At 47.5% G+C, this 18,331-nt stretch overlaps 3 protein-coding genes across 8 annotated transcripts in view; all 3 read left to right on the top strand.

Annotated features, from left to right (window-relative positions):
- Window positions 1–18,331, top strand: part of HOXA3 (homeobox A3) — a 46,947-nt gene that overhangs the window by 3,553 nt on the left and 25,063 nt on the right. For 4 of the 6 annotated variants that reach the window (XM_087772512.1, XM_087772517.1, XM_087772527.1 and 1 more), the window contains exon 2: window positions 10,493–10,597. The exons of the other annotated variants lie outside the window; for them this stretch is intronic. The gene's annotated coding sequence lies outside the window, so the exon portion shown is untranslated. The remainder of the gene's footprint in view (window positions 1–10,492; window positions 10,598–18,331) is intronic. 6 annotated transcript variants of the gene reach the window in all.
- HOXA6 (homeobox A6) lies at window positions 2,576–4,834 on the top strand. Its single transcript, XM_009466493.2, has 2 exons — window positions 2,576–3,191; window positions 4,539–4,834. Exons 1-2 carry the CDS (start codon window positions 2,756–2,758, stop codon window positions 4,796–4,798), a joined length of 696 nt encoding a protein of 231 aa, XP_009464768.1. The 5' UTR covers window positions 2,576–2,755; the 3' UTR covers window positions 4,799–4,834.
- On the top strand, window positions 6,733–9,608 carry HOXA5 (homeobox A5). Its single transcript, XM_009466492.2, has 2 exons — window positions 6,733–7,517; window positions 8,535–9,608. Exons 1-2 carry the CDS (start codon window positions 6,956–6,958, stop codon window positions 8,783–8,785), a joined length of 813 nt encoding a protein of 270 aa, XP_009464767.1. The 5' UTR covers window positions 6,733–6,955; the 3' UTR covers window positions 8,786–9,608.

The raw sequence follows: 18,331 nt of genomic DNA on the forward strand, positions 1-18,331 counted from the left end.
TGGTTTTATATACGAGGAGAAGGAGGCTTTTAAGCTTCAGAGGGCAACTGCCCCCGCACCTGTATCCGAGGGCGGCTGGGGGCGCCGGCCGGGTTTTCGGCGGGAGGAGGAAGGCGAAGCGCTGGGCGGAGGGGCTGCTGGGGCTGCGGGGAAGTCCGAAAACAAATAAAAGGCGGCTGAAATACAGGGTTATCGCAAAGTGTGACTTTGTGGCGGTGGCAAAATGCAGCGGTTGGCTTTCTGCTTTCCAGGGGGGGAAACGGTGAAGGGAAACTGCTGCGAAATGTGTCCGGGCAGGGCATTTCCCCGGCAGAGCCTGGGGGTCACAGATTATTGTAATTCGGGGGTTTCTGGGGGTAGGGGGAGGAGCGGAGAGGACGCCTGAATGTGAGTGAAGCGGAGATTGCAGCGCAGATTGTTTAGCTGTCACTGTAACTACTCTAACACGACCCGCCGGGCAAACGTGCACATTCCAGTCCTTTTAATATTACGGGATCAACGAAGAAATGTTTTCGCTGCCTGCGGTCGGGCTTTCGACGGTTTGAATTGGACGCAAACAACAACTTGAAAAAGAGGAAAGAAAGAGAAAGAAAGAAGGGGGGAGGGAATAAATCAGTCTGTAACCGATGCTATAAAATGTAAATATGACTAAGCCTGGTGCGATTTTTTTTATTTTGGTCTCTGTTGTGATGGATTGAAACAAAAGACTGCCTGGCCACAACTTTTTAAAGTACGGCCGGTGGGTTTCGCGTGTCCCGAGTATTCATTTTTCACGGTGCGTTTTCGTTCTGACCTGTGTTGGCGAAAATCTGCTCTTTTTCAAACCTCTTTGTATTTAGCGTGCTGTGTGCTTGTTTGCTGGCGTTCCCTCCCTTTGAAACTCTATTCTCACGGGGTAAAAAAACTTTTTTTTTCTGGAGAAGGCTGGCTTTCAGGAAACAGACGTTTCTGAAATGACCTCCCAAAGCACGCAGCGAGCGAGCTGTAATTCTACCAGGTGTGTTTATGGATTAGCCGGCCTGAAGAGGTTAAGGAGGTTGGGGGGGGGGGGAACAAAAAAAAAAAATTGGAGGCAATCAACATCTGAATGTGAAAGTCCAGCTGAGACTGCGAACAATACAAACTATTGTGGAGAGATGTTTTAACTCACTACTGTTTTATAGGTATCGTAATCTGCCCCCGGAAATGAGACAAATAGTCTCTCAACACCAACAAAACTCGCCTTTGAAAGCCACTTTAGGAAACGGGGCTCGCCCGAATGTCACTTTCCGTCAGAGCGCGTTTAAAATTAGGCTATTCAATCTGTTGTAATGGGCACGGATTATGAGTAAACACAGCTTGGAATGAACAACCTCATGTTATCTCCAGGAACTGCAGGGTTACGGCTGAATTAAAAAGCGTCTCAGCGAATTTCATCAGCACTGTTACTGATGAAACTGTTACTGATGTTACTGTTACTGTCCCTGCCCTGGGCCAAGAATTATATTTCCGCTATGGGGTAACTGCCATGTTGAAAATTGAAGGTGGAAATGTTTGTTTCATGGTGGGGTTCTTTTTTTTTTTTTTCCCTCTTAAAGACACACATCCGCGTTTAATCAAATTGTTCGGAGCAACAACGAAACCGATTGGCTTCTGCTGACTCATTAGCGGGGCTCTATTAATTAGGAATAGTCCTACTGGCTCGTTTTTGAATTTGAACGTTTGATTCCCTCGGCTCGACTCTGGCGGGGGGGACTGGGGGAGAAGAGACACGTGGAACTTTATCTGGGCCGCTCGGGGGGCGCCGGGAGCCCGCCCAGCCCTTCCCGGGGCCTTCTCGGGCACTCGGTGCAAAAGAAAAATCCCCCTGCCCAGAAGGCCACCGTTTCCTGCCCCAGCCACGACCTCCGCCTTAATTATGGGGGTGTTCATTAAGATACGAGACCTCTTCCACGCAGGACGCCTTAGCCTTTCTCACAAAAACTGGGTTCGGCGCTGGGGCGGGCTCCGAAGGCAAGCCTCAGCGGAGGCTTTCCGAAAAAAAAAAAAAAAAAAAAAAATCGTCCCAAAACTCCTGGATGCTGTTGTGGCATCGCGGTGGCAAAACGGAGAGAGGCCGGGCCGCCCCCCCGCCCCCCGCTGGGGGCTCCGCGGGGCTCCGCTCCCCTTTTCACGTGTTCCCTCCGCTCCAAACTTTCCCTCCGCAGCATCCACCGCCGCCGGAGAGCCGGGGGCTGCTCGCCCACCCTGCCCGCGGGGCTGCGCGGCTCCCTCGGGGGCGACGCGCCTGTCGTGGGGCCGCCAACTTTTAAGGGCGCACCCCCCCCGCCTCCAGCCGCCGGGGGCGGGGGGGGTGCCCCCCTCCGCCGCTGTCACGCCGCCCGCGCTGCCCGCTCCTGCCGGGAATTGTTACCGCTGCTATTATTATGATGATGATTATGACCGGAATATTTTTCCCGCGGAGGGGCGGCGCCGCCCGGGGGGCGCGGCCGGTGGCGGCGGGGCCGCGCGGCGCTGCGCGGGGCTGCGCGGGGCTGCGCGGGGCGGCGCGGCGGGGCCGGGGCTGCCGGTAAGTTGGCGGCGCGGTGGCGGCGGCCCCGGGGGAGCGGGCGCCGCGCGCGCTCCCATTGGCCGCCCCGCCGTCAGCTGCTCCTATTTTCTGCTGTCGCTTTTGGCGCTCGGCCATCCAGAAACAAACCACTTCGATGACTCCTAATAGTTATCGCCAGATGTACTAATACACAACAAATCACGGTCCGGGAGAGGGGGAGAGCAAATGAGTTCCTATTTCGTGAATCCCACTTTCCCGGGGAGCCTGCCCGGGGGCCAGGACTCTTTCCTCGGGCAGATCCCCCTTTACCCGGCGGGCTATGATGCTCTCAGGCATTTTCCGGCTTCGTACGGGGCAAGCAGCCTGCAGGACAAGACTTACACCTCACCTTGTTTCTACCAACAGTCCAACAGCGTCATTGCTTGCAATCGGGCTTCCTATGAGTACGGAGCCTCTTGTTTTTATTCGGACAAGGAAATTAGTAGCGCCTCTCCCTCCGGCAGTGGCAAACAGAGGGGGCCGGGGGACTACCTGCACTTTTCTCCCGATCAACAGTACAAATCCAGCGGCGTCCAAGCCAAAATTGTAAATGACGAAGGCACCGACCGGAAGTACACGAGCCCTGTTTACCCCTGGATGCAGCGGATGAACTCCTGCGCTGGTAAGGCATTTCGGTGCAATCAAGGGCGGGGGGGGTGGGGGGGGAGGAAGGAAAAGTTTCTTTCCCCAAGATTTTTTTTTTTTTTTTTTTTTGGTTCTTAGATAAAGTCCAGACTGCTGGGAAGACACGGTTCCTGCGGGGCTAATGCGTAACATGAAACCTTCCCAGGTTATTTTAGAACTGGCACGTTGGCACCCTGGGAACGGTGGCCGAGAGCCCAGCTTGTGGGTTCACTGGTGAAAGTTACCGGGGAATCCTTAGGAAGCAGGCAAAAAAAAAAAAAGGTGGGGGGGGGAAGGATCAGAGCAGTTTCACCACTCTCCTAAAGCCACCCCAAAGCCTCTGCTCCACTTCTTCATTGTCAGAGAGCGATGCGGGGAATATGCCCTCTGTACTGAGGATCCAATGCATTTGTGGCACATTCCTCCTCGCCCCCCTCCCCCAGCTCATTAGCCTGTAAGTATTGGATATTGAGAGCACGTTTCTGGGGCCGTGGGCGCACTTCCATGGCATCGCGGATTTTCTCTGACTTACAAGTGAACTTCACAGAATTGAACTATTCTGTCCAGGAGTCGTGCTGGGGGCGGGGGGGGGGGGGGGGAGGTTGTGTTGGGGTGGCACTTATTTCTAATAATCCCGTATTAAGACGTTTCCTTCCAGTGTTTGCTAATGATTTCCCTCCTCCCGAGTTTATGTTTGCTGGACTGTGGGTCGCATTTCTTTTTTGGAAAGTTGAACTTTTAGCAAGACCATTCTGATGCTGCTTTGCATTCGAGGGCAATAAATTCCGGAGCAAATGGCAAAGGCTCTTCTATGATCTTTAGCTGATGTCTATAATTATACTTAAATTACAGACCCTCTGTAGTCACAGCCATGGCAATAGAGCATGTTTGTGTAAACACACCCGCGTGTGCGTGCACACACACACGCATGCACACATGCGTGCAGCTGCCCGGGTCGCACACGTGTGTGTGCGTGTGTGTGCGTGTGTGTGTGCGCACAGGCTCTCACACGCGGAGGGTAGACACTGCTCAGCGATTCACACGGGTGCTACCCACTTCACTTTCCCTAGGTCCACCTTAAAGCCTCTTTGTATCCCCGTTCCCCCACCACCGCCAGCACGCCGCACATCCGCATTTACAGCTGGTCAGGCAGGAGAAAAGGAAAAGAGGGACAAAAAAAACCCGAAAACAAAAACCAAAAAAGCCTCCAGGAAACCAGAGCAGCCCCCCCACCCCCCGCCCCGTGATTGTGCCTGCAAAAGGAGGCAGAATATACTAACCGCTCTTTCTGGTCTGAAATCACTGGGCCCTGTCCAATGCGATCGTTTTGTCTTTACTTCTACAGGTACAGTATATGGAACTCATGGGAGACGAGGGAGGCAAACTTACACCAGATACCAAACGCTAGAGTTAGAGAAGGAATTTCATTTTAACAGATACTTAACCCGAAGACGACGTATTGAGATTGCAAACGCTCTCTGCCTTACTGAACGCCAGATTAAAATATGGTTTCAAAACAGGCGGATGAAATGGAAAAAGGAAAACAAATTCATAAATTCCACACAGCCCAGCAGCGAAGAAACAGAGGAAAAGTCAGGGGAGTAGAACCACGTTTAATAAACGCTACCAGGCCTTTCCTTAGCGCTTGCTATTACTATTATTATTTACCTTGTGTTCCTTCTGCTACTAAAATCCTATAGGTTTGTCACAGTCTATTAATTCCCAAAAGGCTTGGTTAAAAGATGTACATTTGCAATCATCTGTGACTTTCTTTAATATATGTGGAAGTCCTGGCTTTCGAGCTACAGGCGTGTATGTATATAACCACCTTTCCAAAGCGTAGATGGCGTTGCTTAAAGTATTAGAGAAATGGCCCAGATTTTTAAATATTTGAGGTGAGCATCTGTGTGTGGGCGAGTGTCCCTGGCGTGCGTGTGTGAGAAGAGATAAGCGAGTGATTTTTTTTAATTTTATTTTTTAATTAGAAATGTTCATATCGTAGAAATACGAGAGATTTTAGAAAATCTCGGGTTTATGTTTTTGCTAACTCCCACTACGACGGGCCGTCTCGTTATGCTGTGTTTGGGAGCTTGTGGTCTGCAGGGGAGAAAAAAAAGTTTTACGCATGGATAAGATATTTAAATAGCAAAAAGAAGAAAAATCCTTTTAAAAAATCGTTGTATAAAACCCTGGGTATAAACTTGCAGTTAAAGCGAAGATGAATTGCAGGGAGATTTTTTAAAATGCCGCTAAACTGCCTAATCTGCACTACTAGTATTAAAGTAAAAACTCGGCGTTAAACTTCAGGGGAAGCGAGGGAAGAGGTTTCGGAGCAGGCGAATTTCTGTGGTTCCCGTTGAGCTTACACTGAGGTTTCGGTGAGCTCAGCTCTACACTGAAGGGGCTTTGAATTATGGACTACATTTCTTGGGGCTTCGTGGGCTTGGGTCGATCTTTCTTTCTTTTTTTTTTTCCTTTTTTTTTTTTGGTTTTGTTTTATTAAAAGAAAAGTGTCTGCCGTATTAACTCGGGGATCTTCGTCCCCGCTTTTGTGCTATCGTAATTCACATTCGCATTTCTTAGCACTGGAAAAAATAAATAGATACTCTAGAGAAAAGTAGCTGCCATAAAATGCTTCCACTTCGAGTTCTGTATAAGTAAAATAAGCGCAGCGAAAATATTGATTAATATATACGTTATATCTCTTTCTATTGTACTGTGTGTGCGTGAGTGTGCATGTGAAGCTGTGTACAAATACACTTGTATACGCATCAAGGCTCTTTTGTTTGGAAGGCAGCGCAATTTGGGCTACCGCTCTAAATATTTTAAAAGCCAAATCCGGAAAATACTAATGCAAAATGGCTCCCGCCGCATTTAGAGGTGGTTGTGGTTTGCGTTTGTTTTTTGTTTCCCCCCCCCCCCCCCCCCGAGAGGCGGAAAAATAACGGCGGCCGTAAAGCCGCCTGGAATTTGACCCCCTAGCTGGAAAAACGCTGCACGATATTTGTCTTTCCTAGGTACTTGCCATTTCAGATCGGCGGGTGCCTCTCGAAACCTCCGGCACGGGAAAAAGGGAGGGAATTTTTAAAATATTTTTATATATATAATGTATAAAAGGGAGGTAAGCGCTGCCAGCACGCGAGGACGGCTCACGCAGGGTTTGTGACCCGGTGTCCATAAGCCCCGCACGGAGGAGAAAGCAGGCACAAAGCGGAGCGCTCCCTGCCCGCAAGGCTCCCCGGCGGCCGGGGCGGGGGGGGCGGGGGGAGCGAGCCCCGCCGTCCCCGCGTCCCCGCCGCCGGTGCCGCTGCCGGCGGCGGCGGCGGGCGCGGTGCCGGCCTCCCGCGCCGTGCTCCGCGCCTCTCCGCGCCGCTCCGCGCCGCCGTCGGGGGCCGTCACCCCGGGCCGACCCCGCCGAGCCGGCGCCATCCCCCGCGCCGCCAGCGGGTGGCGCTGGAGGCCGGCGGACGGGCGGGAGGCGGCGGCGGCGGCGCGCGGCGGCGGCGCGCCCCGGTCCCGCCCGCGCCCTCCCAGCTCCCCCACCAGTGCACGAGTTTACCTCTAGAGGTCATCAGGCAGGATTTACGACTGGACAACAAAAGCACGTGATGTGAAGCCGTACCCCATATTTGGGTGCCTACGTAGGAGGGAACCAAGTACATGTCCCAGTCATTTCCATAATTCATCATAAATTGTGCAAGGGTGCTATAGACGCACAAAACGACCAAGAGCCACAAATCAAGCACACATATCAAAAAACAAATGAGCTCTTATTTTGTAAACTCATTTTGCGGTCGCTATCCAAATGGCCCGGACTACCAGTTACATAATTATGGAGATCACAGCTCGGTGAGCGAGCAATACAGGGACTCCGCCAGCATGCACTCCGGCAGGTACGGATACGGCTACAATGGCATGGACCTCAGCGTCGGGCGCTCTGCTTCCACCCACTTTGGTGCCAATGAGAGACCCCGCAGTTACCCGGCCAACACCACCTCTGCCTCGACAGAGCCCAGGTACAACCAGCCCGCGACGTCTTCCCACTCGCCTCCCCCTGACCCTCTGCCCTGCACCGCCGTGGCCGGTTCGCCTGTCAGCGAGAGTCACCACGGGGTGAAAAACTCCCTCGCCAACTCCACCAGCACTTCGTCCAATTCCAGCAGCAACACGCACATCAGCAGAGACGGGGTTGGCACCTCGTCTGGGACTGAGGAAGACACTCCAGCAAGCAGCGAGCAGGCAAGTGCCCCGACCGACCAAAGCACAGCCCAGCCTTCACAGCCCCAGATCTACCCCTGGATGCGAAAACTGCACATAAGTCATGGTAAAGCAAATACCCTGTTCTTTCTTTATTTCTCTGGAGGAAAAGGAGGATTTAATGTAAACCGGGTGGCTGCGCCGAGCAAGGTCGGGGAGAGGGGGGAGAGGAGGGCGTGAGAGCGGGCAGCCTCCGCGCACAGCACAACTCTGCTCGCAGGGAAGCACGCTCCCTTCTCCGGGCGAGTCCCCCCCAAAAAGAAAAAAAAAAAAAAAGAAAAGGAAAAAAAAAAAAAAAGACGCCCGGCCCCAAAAACACAGCCCGCCCGGCTCCCAGCGCCGGCCCCGCCGGGCAGCGGGGGAGCAGAAAGCGCCTTCCCGAAGGGGGATCGGGAGCAGAGGCTGCTCCCGGCTTTCCTCTGGAAGGGGGATCCTCCAGTGGGAACGGCGCGGCTGACCCCATTTATTTTGCCGAGCCGTATTAAAAAGAGAATAGGAGAGGGCGAGGAGGGCAGTTTTCACTGCTGGGAAGCCGTGGGGGAGGGGGGGGGGCGAGTCGCCCCAAACTCCGGGGAGAGGGGCTTGAGGGGCGCGGGGAAGCGGAGCAACTTTCGGCCCCGGGTACCTGCCCTGCCCTCGCTGCTGGGGGAGCAGCCGGGGACTCGCTGCCTCCCCCAGCCTCCCCAGCTCAGCCGTGGGAACGGGCTGCACGCCTCAGCTTTCCTCTCCCAGCCCTGAAAACCCAGCTAGCAGCAGAGGCACCCTCCAAACCAGCTTATCTGGGGGCGGCGTGTGGAGGGGGGGGGATTAGCCTTCCAAAAAAAAAAAAAAGGAAAAAATTCAATTAAAAAAAAAAGAAACCGAACCCCAAATCCAAGCGAAAACTTACCGAGACCACCAAATCCCCCTCCCCCAAGCCTTTCCTAAAAGGGGCTGGAGGGGGAAACTTGTTGAGCGTTTATGCAAACCAGAAACAAAACCAAGCAGGGCTGAGAATAACGGTCCTGGTCGCTGGTAGCTGCAATAAGACACGAAGGCTCCGAGTGGCTGCTGCGAACCTAAATCATGTACTTTTCTCTTCCAGACAACATAGGGGGACCAGAAGGGAAAAGGGCTCGGACTGCTTACACCCGCTACCAGACCTTGGAGCTGGAAAAGGAATTTCACTTCAATAGATACCTGACCCGCAGAAGAAGGATTGAAATAGCACATGCTCTTTGCCTCTCAGAGAGACAAATAAAGATCTGGTTCCAAAACAGGAGAATGAAATGGAAAAAGGATAATAAGCTGAAAAGTATGAGCATGGCAGCTGCAGGAGGGGCATTCCGTCCCTAAGCGTTTGATCAATTAAAAGTACTGAGCAGTATTAGCTGACCCTGCGTCTCATGTCAGTACTAAGTTGACTTTCTAAAACTTCCTTGTGTTACTTCTGTGAAGAAACCCTGTTCTTGTCGCCCTTATTCATCTTTTAATCATGAGCCTGTTTATTACCATTCTCTCGCGTGTATAAGTAGATCTGCTTTTATCGTACATTTCTTTGTCTTGAATGGCTTTGTCTTGAAAAAAATAATAGATGTTTTAACTTATTTATATGAAGCGAGCTGTGTTACTTGAAGTAACTGTTAAAACAAAACAAAACTAAACAAAAAAGAACAAAAAAAGAGAAGGTTAAAAAAAAAAAAAAGGAGAGAGAGAAAGAAACCCTCCCCCGGTTTAGTACAAATGTTATGTGTTGCACTCAACCTGCTTAACTGTGCATGTGTGGTCAAGTGTTAATGTCTGTATAGCTCCAAGCTGTTAAAAATATTTTTATTCAAACTACCTATATAATTCCTGTGTAATTAATGCTGTTGTAGAGGTGAAATGATGAAATCAACTGAACTTGTCCTACGTGTAGTGAATAGTGAATCTGTGACGAAAACTGTGATTCCAAGCAGTATGTCCTTGCTGTGCCTTTGTATATGACTCTTTGCACGAACTCTTAGAAGTGGCTCTTATTAAGCGCAGCTTCTGTGATGTATGTTTTTTGTGAACAAAGTTACAAATATAGTCAAAGTCTGGCTGTTTGAGCAAACTGTGATCAGCTTTTTTTTTTTTTTGTATTTGTTTTTAAAAAAAAACTGACTGGAAATCAACAAAAAAAAATAAACTTTCTATTGTAAAGTTTTCGTGGTCTGGTTTGTGCAAAGCAAGAAGTTGTGCTTCCTGATTTGCCTCTGAAAAAATATATTAACCCGTGCAGACTTTGTAATAATAGTTTACCTGGCTCCTGCTGCACGTTGGAAATGGTAGATGCTGCGATTGTCCGCTACCACTATTTTTAATTGAAAGTTTGACCATAAGTTCCTCCTTACTGGTTTCTCGCTAGGTGGAACGCTGCATCGCAGGACCACAATCAACACCCTTTTGTGGGTAAATCAACTGTTAGCTGTTTGCTGATGGTTGGGAAAAAAAAAAAAAAAAAAAAAAAAACAACCACATGTGCTTTGTTAAAACACGCTGCTAACTCCAAGACGTGTTTGCATCGCTCTAGAATTTCTCCTGTGGTTTCATTAAGTATATTTGCAGGACAACCATGTCCGAGCCCTCTGCGTCTATTAGTAACCCTCGCTAGCCACATTCCCACTTTTCGCCCTTTAAAGATTTTTGGTTTTCTTCGCTACAATTAGTTTGCTATAAACGTAATGTTACTTACCCCATCAGAGCTTGAATGGTTAACTCTTCTGAGCTTCTAAGAGCAACTAAAGATTTGCACATTTACTGACTGGTTACATTGATGCCTTCCCTTAAAAGTTATAAAACAGTAAACTTTATAAGCCCCAGTTCCGGCTATATGACATTTGGGTGCCAAATGAATAGGGTTTTGTCTATGAATTAGATCGTAAAATCATCCATAGCACAGACAGATAGGCTCACTGGCTATAAAAAGTCACGTGGTGCCATTAAAGTAAGTTTTATGGTTTTGGGGAGTTGACATCCAACATTATATACCACATAACATATAATCTCACTGACGCTGGACTTCATTTGACTCTTTTGCAGGCTACGTGTGCCTCCTGGCCATTCAAATTGTCAGGTTTAGGGACAGAAGTATCCAAACCACAAGTTCTCAATACTGTATGAAAAATGGCTCCTTGCAAGTCAAAGGTAAGTTTTGTGCACAAGTTCCTTAAAGTTTATTTGTACAGTGGGGAAGCCGAGGTTCCCGCTCGCTCTCGCTGCCTCTCGCCTCTCTTTCTTTCTCTTTCTCTTTCCCTTCCTCTCTGCCTGGAGCTTTTCAGGACGGTCCCACCGAGCCTGAGAGGCAGGATCAACCACTAATGATCTAGGTTGCGCTGCGAATCCCCCCCCCATCCCTTCACTCGCAGCAGCTAGCTCTCTATTTTAACGATCAAATCAAAGTAAACCACAATAAGCGACTTTGGCAGAGATGGATTTTGGGGCCTAGCTTTAATCACTTTGACTACCGCAGAACATAATTACTTCCTTTGCTCCAATAGGCTCTCCAAGTTTGGAGAGGTTTTGTTTAGCAAGGAGTAGTTACTGCAAGCGATTAAAGAAAGGGGAAACAAAATAGATAGGGCTTGATATTATCTGGGCAGTGTCTTATGTAGGCATGATAGAGTTGGAGGCGTGCTGATATGGTAATAATCTTTGGATTGGTGAAATATGTTGCACATCAGAGCTAGTATTAAAATGGCACAGACTGTACTGGAGCGCTTAAGATTCCTATTTTCTGCATCGGGGTGTGCAGAAAGCTTTAGCTATGTATATATGTCCATCTGCGAGGGCATAGTGTGTTTCGGGGATGCGCATTTATAACGTTGCTATAACTTTTTCCAGTTCCTATATGTAATTGCATAAATATAAATATATTTAAATTATGTGTGTGTGTGCATGTATGTACAAATCGATGTATACGCCTGTATAAAGCCGTGCACATGCATATGTGTGTCTAATATCGGTGTATTTATGTATACAAAGGGTGTGTACGCGTGTATACATATATACGTTCCTGTGCCTTTTTTTTTTTTTTTTTTTTTAAAGCGGAGCAATTGACTGTAACTTGTAGCATTAATACAAGAGACTACAGGTCATTAGAGTGCTGCAAATTATGAAATACGGGCTTGGTTTATTGAAGATTGTAAATATCCCCCTAGCTCTGCTCTCTCCCTCCCTGCCTTATATTGCTGGCTGCCATTGTGGGGTAGGCCCCAGCTGCGTGTTTACTTCAACATTCTTTTTATTTAAGTGGACTGTTCTCACTAGAGTGTGATTACTCAGCAATAAACTTTATGGCCGGATTTAACTTTAGTCTTTGAATTTCCAGGACTTGAATGAAAGGGTGAAAGAAACTCTGTCTTTCTCTGGGTAGCATTAAGGCCTGATCCTTACCCTCAGAGCTGTTACTTAGGCGGATGATCTCAGGGGGTGCAGACGGAGTATTCAGGGTCTAGGGAAGAGATTTGAGAATTGCCTCCAATATATGCATACATATTTTTTAATCTCTCTCTCTATCTCCAAACCAGCTGTGAGTATCTCTTTCTCTGCTCAGGTTTGGAGTAGGAGGGATTCAGCAGATCGCATTGTTTTCCTTCATGTGTCATAAAGTCGGGTTTGCAAAAGAACGGGGTGGTTTGACGCGAGCTGGGAGATGGGCTTTGTTTTATTTCGCTAGTGCTATCCCGTTTGAATATCGCGGTTTAGGCTGTATCTGTTACTGTGAGCAAAAATGAGAGAAAGGCACGGGGGTGCAGGAGGGTAAGGTTGTTGTGTACCTCTGCAGGGTCTGCACTTCGCTGACTGATTCCTATTTTTAATTTGTTTGCCTTTAACTTTAAAGAAATGGTAGTTTATAAGGTTGGCTCAGCTCAAAGATCTCACAGTTTTACAAATATTTAATATTTACAGTCAAGCCCCTGTGTACGATAAATGGAGTCCGAAACCTTTGTGTCTGTGTATCTTCCTATGAACACTAAACAAACACATATGCATATACTTTATATTAAAAAAATAGGAAAGGCTTCAGAAGTGCATATCCAAATGCACATTTGAAAATCATTTCCGCAATAAACAGCTGGAGATTTCATAGTGCACTAGCTGTCACATTTTCGTCAATAGGAACACCAGAAAGTTATATATGATAGGCGTGTATTGTATTCTATTATATTATATGCCATAAAATTTTATAGGTTGAGGCAAAGGCATGAAAACCCTTTAAAAGTTTGAGCTTCATTTATATACGGGTCCTTTTCCAAGGAAAATCCTTCACTTGTAAACGGGAATGATACTAGACACAAACCGTTCGCGATTACTCAATATTCAACAACACTGCGTTATTTGAATTAGCTGGTGAATATATAAACACACACGCTCACCCGTTCGACTAGTATTTTAGCAACCTGGTTATCGTCGCAGATTGTCATTTTTCATTGCCTAGAGCGAAAAGATTCGCTACTACGTATTTTCACATTTTTGAATGTGGCTTCTAGAGCATATTCCACGTAAAGCAGTGTACAGAGATTCAAGAACCACGGAAAAGAAAAACATCCCCAAACCCACAAGCACATAAACCCGCCCGTACTGCAAAAAACTCTCTCACAACAAAAGAAAGTTAGCTAGAAATGACAACTTCTCCATATTTCTGGCCCTGCCCTGTCCTAAGCAGCACAGTGGAAGACATTCAACTCCAGAAACGCATTAAGATTTTCTAATCCGCTTTGAAATTTGAAATTCAAACAACCCCAGACTGCCGAACCCTACCGAAATATTCCCAGGTCCTAATTGTTTTCCGAGGGAAAATGTCATGGAGAATAATCGCTGGGAATCAAGAGAGAGGTCTTATCTGCGCACATTATTTTTCTGCTGTGTTTGGGGGGATTAATGCGTGCGAGTTTGTTTTACTTTAGGCATGGCAAGTGGCGTTCTGCGCATTGAAATATAGTTTACCTAATCCTTTGAAAGAAATACTTGAGTGTAGTGTGTCATGTCTAAGCGTAAGGCCAATTAAAGCTTAGGCAACTCTCTTAATGTGTGTAACTAGTGATTTTGCAAGGCATAACTTTCTCTAAACCAGAAGTATAACAATCCGATGGAAAGTCATCCGTAAATTACAGCTCTGCAGCCTTGTCGAAGACCTGCAAACGCCCTAATTGCAGAACATTACGGGGAAATTATTATTCTGCCATTTCCTTACATTTAATAAGTGTGTATCTGTGGAAGGGTGACAATAGAGGGGTCTGCAATCTGCTCCATGGGAAATTGAATGGAACAGATCATGAGGGGCGGATCAGGAGGTTTCGATTTCAAACCCTGGATACTGGAGCAATGCCTTTTCCCTCCCCGCAAATACAGATTTAACGCATTAAATGCAGACGTAAGTAAATCTCCTGACCAAGTTAAGACATCGCTTTGCTTTCTTAGCTCTTTCTCTTTCCTGCCCTTAAAATCTCCCCGATTTGTTGCTAGAGTTGCTAGCCAGAGCGCAAAAGCACAGCTCCCACAGCCGCCTGGTCATCTTTGAAAATATTATCCCTTTCAAATTAAAGCATCCTCACTAATGTCTCTCTGGAAGGCAAATACTCATGGACCATCACAGTCACATGTTCCTGTAGCTACACGCACAAACAATATCAAATCTGACATAGAGAGCGTGTAAAATTTGCAAGGATCTCGCCTTACAGCACGCATAAGGAACCTTCCCTATATCCCCTCCCCAAAAAAATGTCTTTTCAATAATAATATTTGCTATGAAGGTTATTGGGTAATTATTGCAATTTTGTGGAACAGTCCTTGCTTGAGGTGAAGTCTGTCTCTGGATAACAAATGGCAGCCCGTGCAGTTCACTGCCAGGTTAAGTAAATGCAGAAAAGATAAATCTGCACACCCTAGGAATCACCAGCAGAGCTCGCTTTAGACCAAGTTCACAGTCAACTCGTTTGCCTAGACAAGGCTTCGCAAACAATTAGAGTTGTTTCTTTATGTTTAAATCAAGGAGAAATGACTAAGACCCTCGCAGCAGAGAGCTGCAGCTTTTCCCCCAACGCTCGTCGCTACATTCCTTCCAACCTCACGCCCAGAACTTACCCAGCATTTCACCTGCAATTGTAACCATATAGCGCCTTTGAGTAACAGGCTTCCCTCCAACGCTGCCGAAAGGCTGTGCAAACTGATTTAACAGCACTTTACAAAGCTGCGAGATTAAAGAAAAGAAAGGAGAAAAAAAAAAAAAAAAAAGGGCAATAATTAAAAATGCAAAAGTATCCGATTTCTCAACAGCAAGAAGGAAAAAGAAAAAAAAAAAAAGCCCTTAGAAAGCTGGGGGAAACGGCAGAACTATTGAAACAAACAGTGCGAGCCTCTTACTCCTAAAAGAAGCTGCATAGCTTTTGTATATCTTTGTGGTTAAGGGCGTTACAACTGCAGGTCAAAAAGTTGAGGGTCAAAAGTTTACGTTTTGCACCACTCTTAGTCATTCGCCCAGACAGAGTTTGATGTCAATGTTATAGCCGAGATCTTGACTATCAGCACAAAAGATAAAATAGCTTTGAGTTACGTGTGTATCACAGTATGGACTCCAGGTGAACCCTACTGGCTGAATGACCTCAATTACCGAGGAAAGGATAGAAAATTCCTCTTTTCAAGAGTAATACACGTTGTATTTCATCTTGAATTATCGGCCACATTTGTGTCTGAATATCTCGGGTTCAGCCGCGGCAGGTAAACACGCGTGTTACCCCCACAGCAGCCGCTGATGCTGCCTCCTCCGCCAGTCAGGTAGCAAAATGTTTCGCCCTTGTTTATTATATAATAACCTGCTTTAAGAGGTTTGATGTCAAGCCTTCTCACTTTGCAAAATGGCAGGAAGATAAGATAGGAGCGAAGCTATTAACGCCTGTATCGATCCTGGCCGCGCCTTTGTTTTTGCTCTCATTTCTGTAGCGACCGCTAAACTGTGCTTAAACAGGGCGTGCTGGAGGTAATACGGGTTATATACTCGGTCCGAAGGAGCTCTTAAACGAGGAGCGGTGGGGCCATGGTGCGCTACCGATGGAAAATGTTGCGGAGAAGCTGGCGCCCTGCGCCGCTCCGTGATTTGGAGGGATCTCACAGCCTCCTGGAATTACCCAAGGCAGCGGTTCCCAGCGAAATGGGGAGCAGGGAGGGTTGTTTTCCCTCCCTCCATCCCCCCGCCCTCTTCCCCCCCCCAAAGAAAAAAAGTTTGGTGGAATTTCTTTGCGCAGAGAGTTATTCCCCACATTGCTGGGATTTTTTTGTTCCTCGGTGTTGAAGCTTCAGCTCCTCGCTTAGGCATGTCTGTGGGGAGAACTGGCCAATATCGCGGAGGGAATTTCATTCTGGGGGAGACCACAGCAAACCGGATTCAGCCTGAAACGATGAGGATGAGGGAGTCAGTGGAAGAGGGAAAGGATATTCCCAAATATTGAGAAGCAGATATGAAAGGTGTGGAGGAGGGGAGGGGGCGACGAGGAAGTCCGGGAAAGAGCGCACCTCACCCCCATCGTGCAGAGCTGCCTTTCGACCCCAAGGCAGGAGGCTGCACCGGCCTCTCTCTGTAGCTGGTACGCGTGAATTATTTGCCAGAGACACAGCTGGATCGTGGCAGCCGAGGGTTATTTCTTGGGAACAAATATACCGGGGGTTAGATTTCAGATCAGCCAAAGTGGTTATTGGAGATTTTGCCTAAAGTACCTGCTGAAGCCTGGGAAGTTTATAATGCAAGCGTCTGCTCGGCGTGCAGGCGTTGTTCACAAGTTGCTGCTGTTGCTCACTTGTAGCGAGCCCTGGCATTGCACGTTTGGGGAGCCTGCCCTCGCTGGAGATAGTATATAACCTTTCACATCCAGAGTATTTATTTGGTGTAAGAGCGAAGCCTGATAACAAGCTAAAAACCGTAGCCAAATATCTATTTTGTTAGAGAATAGCAGGCGGATTGTTTCCAAGAATAACAATGCGTCTTTGATAGACCCAGAACGAAAGCTGTTACTATAACCGGCTTACTCAAAAGTAGGTGACCGAAATCCATTTGCTTCCTCACCAAAACAATTACTGGCTCGAATTCCGTATTTTCAATCTACTTTAGACTAAAAATATCAGTGAGAATATTTTCAAAGAAGCTGAAACTGCGACTTCAATAAATATTGACTCTTCTGAACTGTTGTTTAAATTATTCCTTAAAAAAAAAAAAAAAAAAAAAAAGGCAACAACCTGGAGCGGAACAGTTAATAGTTTGAGCCGAACTCTTTCTGTCCTTTCACTCTCCGCATTCAGCACACTGCTCTCTGGCGTGGAAGGTCTGCTCGAAAGACCATTCATTGAAAATCCGGGCACAAATCACATTTTACGTATGTTTCTTTAACCGCGCCAGGACAGAGCGAGCAAATCCCGCCACCCATCCCGTTGTGAAAGAAGAGCCCCCGTGCCGGAGAAGTCCCCGCTTTTACCAAATGCTGAACTTGGGGCAAAACTGCCAGCATTGCCCCGGCAGCGCCCATCGGGAAGGAGCGCTCCCGCCCGCGGAGGCAGGAGCAGCCTCGGGGGCTGTATCATTCCCAGGAACAAAGGAGGGAATACAGTCGATACATTCCATAACGTTTACATTTTCCCGCGATTTTTTCTTAATTTTCCCTTAGAAGTAGTGACCTGGGCAAAGCACCCCGCTATCTAAAAGACACTGTTATAGACCTTTTAGAAAAACTAAGTCCAAGGCCGAGGTGAACTTCAGGTCACCGCGTCTAACAAATATGAAAATGTCGCCTGGTGAAGGGCACGCCTTGTTATTTAACAAAGACTGTCAATGTGTAAGATTAATAAGAAACAAAATGCACACGGTGTCACTTTTCGGTCACTTTGAAACTTGGGACAGCCTCGCATTCAAGAAGGGAAAGCTGAGGCTAAATATATTCAAAATGGTTCAAATCAAATTCAAACCAGGCTGCTAGTGCGATTCTTCCTCCTCCTACCGCTCTCGGTGGAGGATGCCCGGGCACGGCGAAAGGTTGACTTGAATTATTATTACTATTACTATTACTATTACTATTACTATTACTATTACTATTACTATTACTATTACTATTACTATTATTGCTGTTATTGTTATTTTCTCTTTCGGAGTAATTACGTTTTAGCCGCGCATGTGGAGGGTGGCAGGAGTGCTTGCCTGTTTCGCAAGAAAAAGCGGGGTCCCTCTTTCCCCCCTCTTTGGGTATGTACGAGGTTGGCTCTTCTGGGTGCATGGAAATTTACTCTCTCCCTCTCAACTTAATTCCAGTGGGGTCCCCATCTCCTCCTCGGCCAGCCTCGGCCAGGAAACTCTCGCTCCTTTATTAACTGATTAAAGTCTCCTTCGCCAGTGAAATCGAGCCTTTAGTCCTTCTGGAAAAATAAGGGAGCCGGCCTATTTTTCCTCTCCTTTTCTTTCTTTGAGAGCTTGGGATGATGCTACAAGTTTGTTAAAGGGAAGTACCGGGGAAAAAAAGGGTTTCTGAGATTGTTTATTACAGCCATAAATCTTGCAGTAAAATGTCGAAATGGCCGTGTGCAAGATAACACTTGGTGGTCTTGGCTGGGTTCTTGTTTATGATAACAAAACCACAAAGACATGGAACAGGCCTTTTGGAGGTCCTGCCTCAGCACATCTTCGCAGACTAATAGAACCACACGAAAAAACCAGACTTCAGCTGAGCAGCTCAGGTCACCTTGCAGATTTACAGTCGTATACAAAATTGCATCCTTCTCCCTGTAACCGAGCGCCAGAGCCCCACGGTAGAAAGAGGGGCAGAGAAACAAGTATACTTTGAGATCTAATCTCGGTAAATAATACGAAACAGAGCTCGGCCAGCTCTCCCAATATAGCTCTGA

The sequence above is a fragment of the Nipponia nippon genome, unplaced genomic scaffold, assembly GCF_047370975.1.
Source record: "Nipponia nippon isolate SJK-2023a ecotype South Korea unplaced genomic scaffold, ASM4737097v1 scaffold_1, whole genome shotgun sequence".
Lineage (NCBI taxonomy): Eukaryota > Metazoa > Chordata > Aves > Pelecaniformes > Threskiornithidae > Nipponia > Nipponia nippon.